The sequence below is a fragment of the Leuciscus leuciscus genome (assembly GCF_965113295.1).
Source record: "Leuciscus leuciscus genome assembly, chromosome: 19".
NCBI lineage: Eukaryota > Metazoa > Chordata > Actinopteri > Cypriniformes > Leuciscidae > Leuciscus > Leuciscus leuciscus.
The window spans coordinates 30,183,715-30,197,105 of record NC_138743.1 but is presented as its reverse complement, the minus strand read 5'-3'; the positions used below and the strand labels follow the sequence as shown (position 1 = coordinate 30,197,105).

At 36.3% G+C, this 13,391-nt stretch overlaps 3 protein-coding genes across 3 annotated transcripts; 1 reads left to right on the top strand and 2 right to left on the bottom strand.

Annotated features, from left to right (window-relative positions):
* Nucleotides 1-85: 85 nt before the first annotated feature.
* On the bottom strand, nucleotides 86-7,898 carry ubr7 (ubiquitin protein ligase E3 component n-recognin 7). The gene is made up of 12 exons (XM_082148375.1): nucleotides 7,879-7,898; nucleotides 7,440-7,632; nucleotides 6,943-7,076; nucleotides 6,294-6,354; nucleotides 6,110-6,205; nucleotides 5,458-5,511; nucleotides 5,226-5,331; nucleotides 4,472-4,587; nucleotides 3,807-3,998; nucleotides 3,114-3,294; nucleotides 967-1,028; nucleotides 86-871 (listed from the first exon to the last, which is right to left on the bottom strand). The coding sequence occupies exons 1-12, from the start codon at nucleotides 7,881-7,883 to the stop codon at nucleotides 779-781; spliced, it is 1,293 nt and encodes a 430-aa protein (XP_082004501.1). The 5' UTR covers nucleotides 7,884-7,898; the 3' UTR covers nucleotides 86-778.
* A 775-nt stretch (nucleotides 7,899-8,673) lies between these two features.
* Nucleotides 8,674-11,432, top strand: LOC309481545 (uncharacterized protein). Its single transcript, XM_082146506.1, has 2 exons — nucleotides 8,674-8,899; nucleotides 9,803-11,432. The coding sequence occupies exons 1-2, from the start codon at nucleotides 8,704-8,706 to the stop codon at nucleotides 9,916-9,918; spliced, it is 312 nt and encodes a 103-aa protein (XP_082002632.1). The 5' UTR covers nucleotides 8,674-8,703; the 3' UTR covers nucleotides 9,919-11,432.
* tmem251 (transmembrane protein 251) lies at nucleotides 10,258-12,719 on the bottom strand. Its single transcript, XM_082146503.1, has 2 exons — nucleotides 12,567-12,719; nucleotides 10,258-12,138 (listed from the first exon to the last, which is right to left on the bottom strand). Exon 2 carries the CDS (start codon nucleotides 12,121-12,123, stop codon nucleotides 11,695-11,697), a length of 429 nt encoding a protein of 142 aa, XP_082002629.1. The 5' UTR covers nucleotides 12,124-12,138; nucleotides 12,567-12,719; the 3' UTR covers nucleotides 10,258-11,694.
* Nucleotides 12,720-13,391: the final 672 nt, after the last annotated feature.

Sequence of the window (13,391 nt, the reverse complement as noted above, 5' to 3'; positions counted from 1 at the left end):
AACTAAATCAAATTTTTGTGCAAATGGAGGCTATTTCACCCTAATGGAGAGTTTCTGGGATAAACTGAGACATACATCACAGGGCCCAAATGTATTACCATGTTTATTTCTCAAAGGTAGGACAATAAAAAGTAACAGAATCTACACATGAAACAGGTTAAAACAAGATCAAATAAAAAGGGTTACTAGATCACAACAATGACTGAAATGAATAACCTGAAAAAGCACATAGGTTTGTGTTTCCTAAACAGATTTTTCCAATAGGCTGTAGAACTATTAACCCCGACATACATAAATGTGAACATTAGCCATCTCTTCAGAACAATTAATACTGAATGCAGTCATGTGATTGTGACTTTCCTAATAGCCTTTTTCAGTATGTAACGACACCATTTTAAATTGTTTAAAAGAGAGAGCTCCTGAGGATTGACTGCAATTGCTGTTTTATGACATTATAGAAGTGCCTTTCCATACATCCATTGTTTTAAATCTTTCTGGACACTGAGAGCCAATCATGACATGTTGAGCTGAACGTTATTGCGAATTCAACCCCCTATTTGGAATGGCAGGATTACAGGAAGAGTATTACAGCTATATATCTTTGGGAACACATCACTAATATACAAGGTCAAAATCATAAAAGCGTATGAGGGCCTGAATTTAAACTGCATGTTTATTTTATAAAACCAGGAATGGCCTTGGAAAAAAAGCTGGAGAAAAGGAAACATGAAAAGTTGGATGTAGCTGGTATGCTTGAAGAGTCAGCGTGAGAGATGGTTTAACTGCAGTAGTACTGGTCTGCGTTGGCTCTTCGTCTCTTGCGGCTTTGCTGCTGTTCAAAAAACTGGCGGATGTCCTCGGGTGTCACCACCTAAACAAGGAAAGAGAGGAGAAATGTAACTCTAGATTGTACAAACTTATCTTCAGCCCAACAGCACGTTAAAAATATTAATAATGAAAGCCTACCTTTCCTTCTGCTGCAAATCTCTGCAGATAGTCCTTCAGTTCTGTCTTCATGTCATTATATTCTGAGGAAAAATGTAATGGGAATGAATTGAATTGATAGTATATTGGGAGTAGTTCAATTTTAAATCTCACATCATGAATTCGTTTTGCTTCCACACTGATAAAGTTGCCAGTAAACCCGACTAACCAGGGGCGCGACTGCACGTGGGTGTGAAAGATCAGTGTTTAAGTTTACTCATTACAGACGTGCATATTTGATTAATAAAATGAGTTTAATGTTTTTGTTGTTTTGACCCATTATTCAAATAAATAAGCTGCAAAATTTTAAATAGGCCTGCCAGTGACATTGGATACCACAGCAAAACTACTATAATCAAAGACTTTACTATAGTCAACTATACAGTTCAAATGTTATAAAATTAAAATAAAAAAGTACATATAAACTTTATTACAAGCAATGGCCAAAACAAATTTAATAGAACAAAGATGAAACAGATTAAATGAAACCGATTACATAAACACAGCTTTAGTGTGTAACAGTATTCACGTACAGATATTGAATTATATATGAAAATGAAAATGAAAATGAAAACAATTGAAAATGTAAAATAACAGTATTTTATTCCGGGATGATTTTTGGGGGTATGAATATAATTTATTCTGATCTGAAGCAATATTCTCAGTGTATCAGCTTTTACATACTTAAATCTGCATATTTGTGATATTTACCTTTATAAAGGCCGATTTTTATTTTTAGCTTATTAAATGTATGCATCATGTGTCATGGCAAGTTCTTACATTTGATCAATAAATTCAGTTAGCCTATAATAATAAAACCAGGCTGTTACCAATCAAATTAAATAATTTAGCCTATACACTGCAAAACTGCAACTGCTATAAATTTCCTTATGTTATGAGATTAATGTTTTAAATAAATGTTTGAATACACAAGAAGAAAAATGCAATGATACTTTTAAACATGAAACTAATCCGCCAGTAGGTGGAGGCAAGTGGCCGTCTTAATAAGTGAGTCGTTCATTCAAACGATTCCTTCAAAAACGCTGAATCATAATCATTCAGTAACAAAACACTACGCTGATTGTTTTCCTTTGGAGATATTTTAACAGTCAATACGGTCTAAAATGTAAGTAACTTAATATTAAATAGGCTACTTGTTTAGGATAATAAACATTTATGATAATTAAATAGGCTAATGTTACTTGTTCGTGATAATATTCAGCAAAACAGCTGCCTTGGGCGTGTTATGTAACTATATCATACGTTATAATAAAAAAAAGTATGTTTCTTAAATGAATTTAAAAACCTCAGTATGTTTCTTCTGTGAGATTATTGTGTGCTGTTGTGCTTATTTGTTTCGATTTATCCACGAAAGAAAGTCTCTCACAAAGAGACAAGCAGCGCGAGCTTGTTACCAAATACACTATCCATTATCAATCACTCTTTACACTGAATGTGGATAATAAAATCTGAATCATTCTCGAGCTACGATGCTTCCCTAGTTATTTTTAAGCTACTTGTCTGGCCGGGCAAGTAAAATTCTATTTTGCTTGCCCCTTTAAAAAAACAACAACACTTGTCCCAGACAAGCAAACAAGCGTTAATGTCGAGCCCTGAAATGCAAAGTTGAACCAAAGTTAACCGTTGTTAAATGTTGATCAATTTAAAGACTTTAAAGTTGTTGTTTTTTTTAAATAGGTTCCTTATTATTTTACATTTTCCTTTTTCTGCTCTGCGCCCCAGAATGCTTCCCACATCTAGGCCTATCCATTTTTGGTCATGGGACAGACTTAAAGTAGTCGGAAGTTGAGAGGTTGATACTGATATAATAAAATAATCAGTTAAAAATGCTAAACAAAAGTTAAATAAAAACGTTTCCTTTCATAATTTTTTAACAAACAATTTCTGATTATTTATAAAGTTTTATTAAAAGGAGATTTTCAAAGAATTATTTTGCCACAATGGCACCCCCCTCCCGTCCGGCGCCCTTATGCTCTGCACACACTGCACACACTGCACACACTGCACACACTGCACACACTGCACACACTGCACACACTGCACACACTGCACACACTGCACACACTGCACACACTGCACACCCCCGTTGATGCGCCACTGCTACTAACCGTGGATGATCTCCAGCTGTTGAACCCGATTCAGGTTGTTTAAGGCCGACATCAAGGGGTCACGACCCTCGGCTCCACTCGCTTGTTCAGCCTGTTCTGTGGACTTGCCCTTGTTCTCATACGCCAGGACGGTGTCCATCTCATCCGTGAGGAAAGACACTCCTGTGTCAGCATAGAGGATCTAAGCAAACAAAGCCAAGTAACATGAGATCAGGAACAAATAAGATATCCTCCTTATTCTCAAAAAACAATATATACACAACTTTATCTATCTATTTATATGGTTAAAAATATAGTAAAAAATATATACAGTGAAATATATATATATATATATATATATGAAGAGTTCAGATGCAAAAGCCTCTAAATGCCATCTGAAATTTTCTTATAGAATGATCATTTTTATAAAGCTTGTGTATTTAAGTTCAGTAATTTCACTTAAATGACAATAGGTAATCTTCATTGCCATTTAAGTGAAATTATTGAATTTAAATATACGAGGTTGATAAAAATGATCATTCTATAAGAAAATTTCAGATGGCATTTAGAGGCTTTTGCATCTGAACTCTTCATATATATATATATATATATATATACACACATTTTTTTTGTCATTTATTTCTATGATGGTAAAGCTGAATTTTCAGCATCATTAAGTAAATGTGGAGTGTAATGGGTGTGTTTGAGCTGTACCTTGCAGTCGGTGCATGTGCAGAGTTTGGTCCGCCAGGCAGACGGCCAGAACACGGCACCCTGAGGAGCCCGGCTCCTCCCCGAAGCCTTCATCTCTCTCAGCCTGCAGCCGGAGCACGAGCCCTCCTCTGAGGAACCTTCAGCTTCCTCCTGGTGTTTACGCTTGCAGGCGGATGTCCCGTTGACCTGCACCTGTCAGCAGAGAGAAGGTCATCAAATCTTGATCACTCGTTCCTCTCTTGCTGTGTAGATGTTCAAATAATTGAATATTCCCCAGTCATACAGCTGGGTTGGCATAATTTCTAACAGCAGCAAAACAATGTGGTGTAAATTCAATTTGGCTTGATTCCTTCAAATTATGGCTTGAGAACAGATGACGCATGAGATGTGTTAATTCCCCGATGAAAACACTCTTTCTGATAACTACCGCCATCTTGTGGTGAGACTGGTGAGACAAAGGCAAAACTGTGTCTAAAACGGCTTTAAATCTTTAGTGTATCTAGTATCTTGAAACACTTGTTCACTCTGTTGTTTAAAGGAGATTTAAGTTAGGCTGTCAGCAATAAAACAGACTGAACAGGAATGAACGGAAGAGTTGCCATTTCATGAATCAGCCTCCTACTCCGAGACAAGACGACAGCCATTACACAGGAGAGAGCGAGTACCTTCTCATCTACAGGGTTCTTCAGGTTCTCGGTTTTTATCTTCTCTTCATCATTTTCTACCTCCACTTTCACGTCCCCTTCTCCTTTGCATGGGCTTACTTTTGTTATGGGTGTAGCTGATGCAAACAAGACAAAATAAGCCATCACAAATGTATAAATGTTTAGAGAAAGATGCTAACTGACAAATGATATGTGAATGTACACTACCGGTCAAAAGTTTGGGGTCGATATGATTTTTTTACATATTTTTTAAAGTCCATCATGTCCTCTATGCTGCATTTATTTGATTAAAAAATATTGTGAAATATTATCGTTTCCTATTTTTAGATATTTTAAAATGTGATGGAAAAGAAAAAATGTAAGCAGCCGTTGCTCCAGTTTTCAGTGTCACATGATCCTTCAGAAATCATTCTAATATGCTGATTATTATTATCCACGTTGAATACAGTTGTGCTGCTAATATTTTTGTGGAAACTGTGATGCATTTTTTTCAGGATCGTTCAATGAATAGAAAGTTAAAAAGAAGAGCATTTATTTGAAATAGAAATCTTTTGTAACATTGTAAATGTCTTTACTATCACTTTTGATTAATTTAATGTGTCCTTGCGGAACAAAAGTATTAATAAAAAAAAATACAAAAATCTTGAACGGTAGCGTACATTTAGATTCTCTCCCTTTAAAAAAAACAACAACTTTGCAGTCATACTAAATATCTGTAAATGCAAAATAGCAGCAGATAAAGGTATAACATTACCTGCAATATGTGCAGCATAGGTCCACAGGAAAGGTGTTTTATTCATGCATGACTCGCAGATCATCTCTTGTAGTTCCACACAGTCTGGCACTACACAGCCTAAATGCTGATAGAGACACACATACATGTTTTCAGACATTTCACCAGAATAAGTTATGTTCCTTATCTACACACACACACACACTAAACCATATTCAGGTCCTGCCGAAGTACAATATGATTTGAAACTAACCCGACCATGGAGCCAGTCCTCACACACGATACACTGGATCATCTCATCTGCAACCTGGAGAGAGAAATTCACTCTAAATTTGTACATGTATATAATCTGTATAAAATATACTCAGTGTATGAGCCTATCATTTGAGGACATCAGCAAGTAGATATAGTTGCAGGCCAGAGACATCCAAAATGGGGTGTAAACTGCCAAAGTGGGCGGTACCTCCAAAAAGGGACTTTTAACTAATGTAGTTGACTAACATTTCAAAATAAAAGTTTGTAAATTAAACAGTTTCTCGCTGAAATATATGAATTTAGCTTACATAAAATTTAGGTATGCGTTAAAGTTAGCTTCATGGCATCAGAGAGCCGCAATCTTGAACGCGAACTCGCTTTATTGGTCTTTGGCTATGACTGTTAATAGTTTACTTCTAGTAGCTGTTGCTTAAAGTCCCTAATGTCATCAGTGTACGCCTGAACAGAGTGTAACACCTGTAAAACCAACACGTCTACTCCAAACGTACAGTACAGTTACAAGCAGAATTCGATTGGAATACAGATTAATAATTTTAAAAAGTATGCAATGCAGTAAATGATCAGACAACAGAACTATAGGTGACAACAAAAATATTATAGAAAGGAACTCAAACTAAAATGCACATTACCTCGTCTTCTGGATCTGGGTAGGGTCTGTCACATGTGCAATACAAGCCAAAAAAATTGTGGCTGTATTTGTTCCCTGAATTCACTTTCTCTTTATCCTGCATAACAGAACATTTTAAATAATCACCATCACTACAGTTAAAACTGAAAGACACAAACTCAAACTAATGGTAAAACATAACTTACCGCAAATAGCTTGCACTCCATTTCCCCAAACTTGTCGTTTCCACAATCACATCGAAAATTCCTGTAATATTAATAACGTTTACATAATGAATGCAGCTTCCGCATAACACAACCTCTGCAAGTGATTTAAAGTAAGGTCTGTGTGCAATTAAATCCAAACTGTCTATTAAGAAAACTTGATGCTTCATTTTATTTTCTCCAGATCTCCATGTGGAATTTTCCTTGCATGAAACGCAAGTTGTGACAGTCTTTACTTCTTTATTGTGACGTATATCCGAGTGAAACGGCTTCTCAAACAAGAAAGAAAATGTAGGGCAGGACTTGATTTTGTCCGTTAGGAATTGATTGGATCCTTTGCATGCGAGTGACAGGTTGTCCTGCCTTTAATCAAAGTTTTAAAGATTATGAGGGCACATTCATTTTTGCACATTCATTTAAACCTATTTTTCTCGTGACAGGTCTCGGTTTCACTCACATTGCCTAAGATGCTGCCAGTGACAAATATGAGAATATGTAAACTGCTAAATAATCTCACTGCCATAATGACAAAAGTATTATGAATAAAAATGTCAAACTAAGCATTTCAGCTTTGCTTAAATGGGTTAGAGCACCAGCAAAAATTACAGCTGGTTATTGTAGCAATATTCACCTCTTAGTATACAGCTCGAAAAGGTCATGACCTTCATGGCACTTGTAGGAACATGCCAGACAGATGCCAGCTGGCTCTCCTCCCTTTGGTGTGCAGGTGTTGCAGGCATACAGAGCCTGACGCTTCACATGTCCCTGGACAAAAAGAAAATCACCTTGTTTTTAGGACATGTAGCTTCTTTTCATCCTAAGAATATGAATGTAAATGCAGAGCATCTGCTGACAACTACTGTTAGATGTTTAACTGTACTAAAAATGATTCTTATTCCTGCTATGTGTTCATGCAATAAGGTTTATTTCCAAACAAATAGACGCTGCATCGACGAATTAAGCATAAGAATTCAGGTATTATGCTAACCCCAAACCAAAACAATCCACTTTATAACACTTTATAAGAATAACGTTAATCGGTAAGATGAAAAAGCCTGTGTCAAGTTATAATCAGCATGCTAAAAACAATATTATACAAGAAGGCTGTGTTCATATAACACGTCAAACCTCTGGATACGAGCATTTCTCTGAGTCACTCCCTCCCAGAACCGCGGAGGCTTCATTCTCCAGTTCTTCATCCTCCTCTAGGACGTCCACCAGAGATACAGTAGCCTCCTCCGCTCCATCATTTGCCGCCATCCTTGAAGAGACGAGCGCAAAAAAATCTTTCCAGTTCCTGTTCCAGGGCACGAAACGAGACCTGTCAACGAGATCACGTTTTATTTGCGACTCTGAGAGTCCACTGTAATATTAAAAAAGGAAAGGTGTGTGAATGTGTCAAGAGGTTTGACATAACCTGAGGAATTTATAGGGATTAACTGTGACAATAACAAAACCAATGCTGCTTCCGGTTTATGCAAATACATGATGTTTTGGCGGGAGAGTTGCAGGGATATAAACAGTATATAGTTATTTTTTCTCACTAACGTGTATTAAAACATTATACCACATAATCTCACTGATTCTGGATAAACAGGAACATTTAGAAATTTCGCGAAGCCAATTCGTTGGGTCAGGGTTCAAAGGGTAAATCAGTGTTGCCATGTCAACTTATTATACCACTTATTATTAATAGTAAATCTCTTATACATATGGGTGTGTGATTTTTGGAGGCTTGGGCCTATCTCTAAAATACAGTCACATTTTAGGGTTTAACTTGTGCTTCAGTCTGTAGTCTTAAAACCTGAAAGGGCATTTCTTAACCCTATCCATCTGAAAGTTTTTAAAAATGGTTTCCGTGAATGTGCACACACAAGAAAGAGATTTGCTTCTTTTATTTAGATGGCCAAGTGTATATGTGAAATATATTAGCTTTTTAAAATTGCTGATATAATTAATTTATGCAGAAAGTTGTAACTTAGCCTAGCTTCTGTTTTATATCTATTCTATTTTAGATTCTATCCCATTCCATTTTTATATTTTCTGTGTTGATTAATGAAATGAACCCTCAGACTAAAATGCATATTTGAGCTGTTTTAACTGAAAGCAACTGGAACTGACCCATAGTAAAATATGTCAGTGCCATTGTATTGTTTCAAGATGCACACCAGTAATGTACATTTTTTTCCTTTTTTTTCTAAGGCATGTTTATAAAAGCTACTTAGATTTCCTAATTAAAGTAAGGCCTAACCCTGGCGTAATCTAAGCACTGTCTGTAAAACCAGGCCTAAGCGTTTCGTTTCTCCATTGTTCAGAAATAACGCCTCCCCAAACAAGGATGCGTGTATTTCTTGTAAGATCTGGCAACCGAGTGACAGTGTGCGTCTTCAATATGGCAGCGTGCGAGCTGAACGGAGAGCTGAAGTACAGAGATGGACAGACAAACCAGTTCACAGTACAAGTAGATGGCGATTTGAAATCACTATTAACTGGCATCAAGAAATTAAATGCCGATATATCGGTAGTCTTGACGGCTCTGGTGGAGCAGGAAAAGGGTTCAACGGACAATAGCAGAGGGGTTCTGGATGGTAAGATGCTAAAATGAAGACTGGGTCGTTCGTGGGAAACCAACAAATATAAATAAAAAACACAACTCTTGCAAAGTGGCTAAAACCTGTGTGTATTGTTGTGTAATGGTTGCACTGCAGGTGTCAGCGAGCTCCTTTCTTCTGTAGCTTATCAGAAATGTTCATTAGTGACCTAACAGGCTACCATTTTTTATTTACTTACTTTAGGATAATACTTTATTACTTCCTTATTTTTATTACAATTAAGATATTTAACTGTCAGTGTCCCGGTAGCAAGACATTTGCACACTTTTTATTTATTGCCTTTTTTCCCCCTATTCCTGGAATCATCATAAACTGGGTATCACTCGAAAGCTTAAAGGGATACTCCACCGAAAAATGAAAATTCTGTCATCATATACTCACTCTCATGTTGTTTCAAACCTGTATGAATTTCTTTCTTCTGCTGAACAGAAAGGAAGATATTTAGAAGTTATTTTAGAATGTGAGTAACCAGACAGTTTTAGATACCATTGACTTCCATAGTATATTTTTTCCTACTATGGAAGTCAATGGTATCTAAAACTGTCTGGTTACTCACATTCTTCTAAATATCTTCCTTTCTGTTCAGCAGAAGAAAGAAATTCATACAGTTTTGAAACAACATGAGGGTGAGTATATGATGACAGAATTTTCATTTTTCGGTGGAGTATCCCAGCATTCCAAATTTCTCCTTTGAAACCCGTTTTAAAATTGGACATTGCGTTATGATGGAAACGGTATTTTTTGAGATATCAACTTCAAATTTGAATGCAATAATCTGCTGAATGTCTTTAATAAGTGTCTGTGCTCAAAAAAGGTGCCAGTAAACAAGTTCAGTAATTATTTGTAACTTTTCTTTCTCTTTTTGAACCCATGTTATAGATGATGAGGACGAGGACAGTGACGAAGAGGATAGTACCACTACCACAGGAATGACCACCAAAAAAAAGTCAAAGTCAGAACCTCCAAACAAGAGGATAAAGACCTTACGGCCGTGATCTTCAGAACTGTCATTCTTCTGTTATGGCCTTTATTGCATAAAAAGTTGTTTGTACATAATTGCTCTCCTTTTAACTTTTATGACAGCCGTGAGTTTAAGACAGCATTGGGATTTTGCCTTAATTTGTTTCCATAAAAAATATCTGATGTTATTTTTGATAACTTCAGTTTCCTATAAAAGGAAAAACATAATAGCGCAAAGGGGAAATTGTTTTATCATTACACTTTTCCTGTTATAAACTGTTACAAATTGACATTGGTTATCAGTACTGAAGTTTCTCGGGGTAATAATAAACCATTGCGCAATAAATTGTCAGTGTAACAATTTCAAAAGAATATGCACTGCACATTACATTTCTTTATTGATTTTTGTCAGAATCCAGAGTTGTTTCAAAACACAGTGTATTAAGATTGCAATGGAAAGTAATCAACAGGTACCTTTAAACATTATAAATTCACAGTCAAGCCCTTTTAGACAAAAACAATTTGCCTTTTTTTAAGCATTTCAACCAATCAAAACCATCCACATGTAACCAAAGGCATTGTAACCACAAAATAAGTGATTTTAAAGATCGAAACACTTGGGTCTGTGGCACATCTGATGTTGAGACCCATGGTCAGACTCGACAACCCACCACACCCATAACCTTTGCCTTTCTTATGCAAGATAAGATTATTCACGCTGTAAAATGATACTGATATCCCTCAACAATAAGACATGAGATTGAGTACACTATTTCACAAGACATGAATATGAACTTGTTTTCAGAAACACACAGATGTCTTTTCTCTGAGGACACTTGAATATCACTATGATACAGAATTAGTATTTGTCAAATAAACACAAATTAAGAAATAAAAGGAAATGTACTATCTTTCCATGTCTAGAGCTGACAAGAAATCATACTTAAACAAAATACTAATATTAAAATGTATTCATCACAGATTGTTTTTTTAATACAAAAGTTTTTTATTACAAACTCTTTCATTGTTCTCTACTTGAGTGCATTTTATTTTCAAAACAAGTAAAAAGATGGACACTTATAAACAAATGGGAAACATGTGGTACCACTGTCAGTAGTTTTCTTATTTTCCTCTAATACAGTGTCCACTGGAGTTGAGAACAAACAGCTGGAGCATTAAATTGACAATAAAAATCCATTGGCCTATGGAAACATTTACACTCCTCGATTAATTTTGATTCATAGGAAATCTACCCATCTTTAGAAGTGTAATTCAAGTAGTTCATGCATCCTCATCAACATTCTCCACATCTTGGACTATGGCTTAATTGCCTCCATTTAGGCTACTTAAAGTTTATATATCAAATTTAATTTAATTTCTTAGTTTCAATTAAATCAAGATGAAACTTCTAGAAAAGGTACTTTAAGACTGAGCCGACATGGAAAATACTTCTGGATCCTGTTATTAATCTACTTTGATTAAAATGCAGACCGAATTTGTCAATCAGTTTGAAAGAGTATGAAACCTTGATAGCCTATAAGGCTAAAAACACACACACACACACACACACACACACACACACACACACACACACACAAAAAAAAACTGGCGTGGAACTGCAGATGACTCAAACAGAAAAAGAAAAGAAAAAATTCAAAGAAAATAATCACAAGCACTTGTCCTCATTTAATTCCTAAAACAAAAGAAGTTAGGGCCAAGTCTTAAAAATGTATAATCTTATTTATGAATGCACTTTTGTATCGCCCAACTGTATGGCACCAAGATCTGATCCCACATCTTTAACAATCACTTCAAGTGTCAATCAGCTGCAGCCTGCTGATCTGATTGGAGGCCTTGGCAAAGGTTTGGTGACGGTTGCAGAGAACAGCAAGGCAGATAGGCAGAATACAGTATCCTACAGTCTTGGGGTCCGCCCTTGTGCAGGAGTATAGAAAGAGAAACACCTGGAGGTAGGGAATGAGGAAAATGGTGGCCCACACCCAGAAGGGCAGAAGGAGAAGTCTCGTTTTCAGAGTCACTGTCCATGAGGTTGAAGAAGGGGAAGAGGAAGAAGCATCTCCTGACCATTTTGTCTGAGCTCCAGAAGCCTTTTCAACGTGTGCCAGTGCAAGTCGGTTGTATGTTTGGCTGATCTCAAATATATAATACACTGCAGCGACGCTGGCCAACAAGTACAGTCCGACACCTATCCACCCCATCCGCTGGCGGAAATTCATCATTCTCCATGCTCTTCTCTGGAAAAACAAAGTCAGAGAAAGAATGCATTCAGTGCAACCGCTGACAAGAAACCAAACACTTACATAGTTGTGAACCCATGTGATCAATGGTCTGATTACTGCTTAGGTTTCAGGAAATAAATGAAAGGAGCTCAACTTCAACTGTAAACCACCATTATATTATCAAATATAAAACGTACTGCAAATCACATTTTCCTAAACAATTAGCTTTTTTGACGTTGTAACACATTACTAATCTAATTATTAAATATAACCCTGAAGAAACAAACATGAAGTATTTTAAACAGAAGAAGGCTCACACACCATATGGAGATTTCCTAAAGCTGTTGACTAGTAACGTTACTGTTGTGTCATTTTATAGCAATACGCCCCCATCATATCGACTAAACACATGATTTCATTATGATACATTAAGTGTTACTTACTGTGATCACACGATCAATCCATTTTGCGCGGTTTTCAGGGCAATGCGTTTCTCAGTCCAAAACACACAACCCTGTCACAGGATTGTTGTCATAGGACCCACTTCCTGGAATGGCAAACATCCGGGAAGTTCCTGTGAATCTTCGGAGACTTTATTATAAACCTCACAAAGGACTCTACTGCCCCCTAGAGCCTTCCTGTCATATATGCAATGATTTTATTATTTTTTTGCTTACAATTTGAGTTGATTTGCGTTCATGTTAACTGACAGAACTGGTATAATCTGAATCAGCAGGTCATCTTGTTTTTAATTTTAATTTGAAACATTCACAACAACTTTTTGTCTGTGTTGCCCTTCTACAGGAACCACAAATATTGCACAAAGATTTTTAGAATTGTTATGGTGGTAATGGGGGTAGAATAACAATTATTTTGAAAAAAAATTGGGCCTAAACACATGATGCTGGTGGTGGGTCTGGTCTTGTACCTAATATACATTTTCACCATTCTCAGTAGCGATAAAAGGTAGATTACACGTTTGTCAGGCGGGACCGGTCGTGTTTGCTGCTGAGAGGAAATCATAGCAATGGTGAACATGTGGGAAGTATGTCGACAAAGCTTGAAAATACTGTCAATAGTGCTGGGTAGTAACAGATTATATGTAATCTGGATTACGTATTCCAATTCCAAAAATGAAGTAGCCTACTTGTTTTAGATTATATTATGTTTTAAAATACTCGTAATCACATGATTATCTACATGTTATTCTCACAATTCTCTCAACCTTTTGGTCAGCTGAACCTCTTTGACTTAATATATTTGCTTGA

Coding starts and splice junctions, on each gene's coding strand:
- LOC309481545 (XM_082146506.1), top strand. CDS start 8,704: ATGGCAGCGTGCGAGCTGAACGGAGAGCTGAAGTACAGAGATGGACAG. Junction 8,900..9,802: donor TAGCAGAGGGGTTCTGGATG/GTAAGATGCTAA, acceptor CCCATGTTATAG/ATGATGAGGACGAGGACAGT.
- tmem251 (XM_082146503.1), bottom strand. CDS start 12,123: ATGATGAATTTCCGCCAGCGGATGGGGTGGATAGGTGTCGGACTGTAC.
- ubr7 (XM_082148375.1), bottom strand. Junction 6,206..6,293: donor TGGAGTGCAAGCTATTTGCG/GTAAGTTATGTT, acceptor TCTGTTATGCAG/GATAAAGAGAAAGTGAATTC. Junction 5,332..5,457: donor AGGACTGGCTCCATGGTCGG/GTTAGTTTCAAA, acceptor TGTCTCTATCAG/CATTTAGGCTGTGTAGTGCC.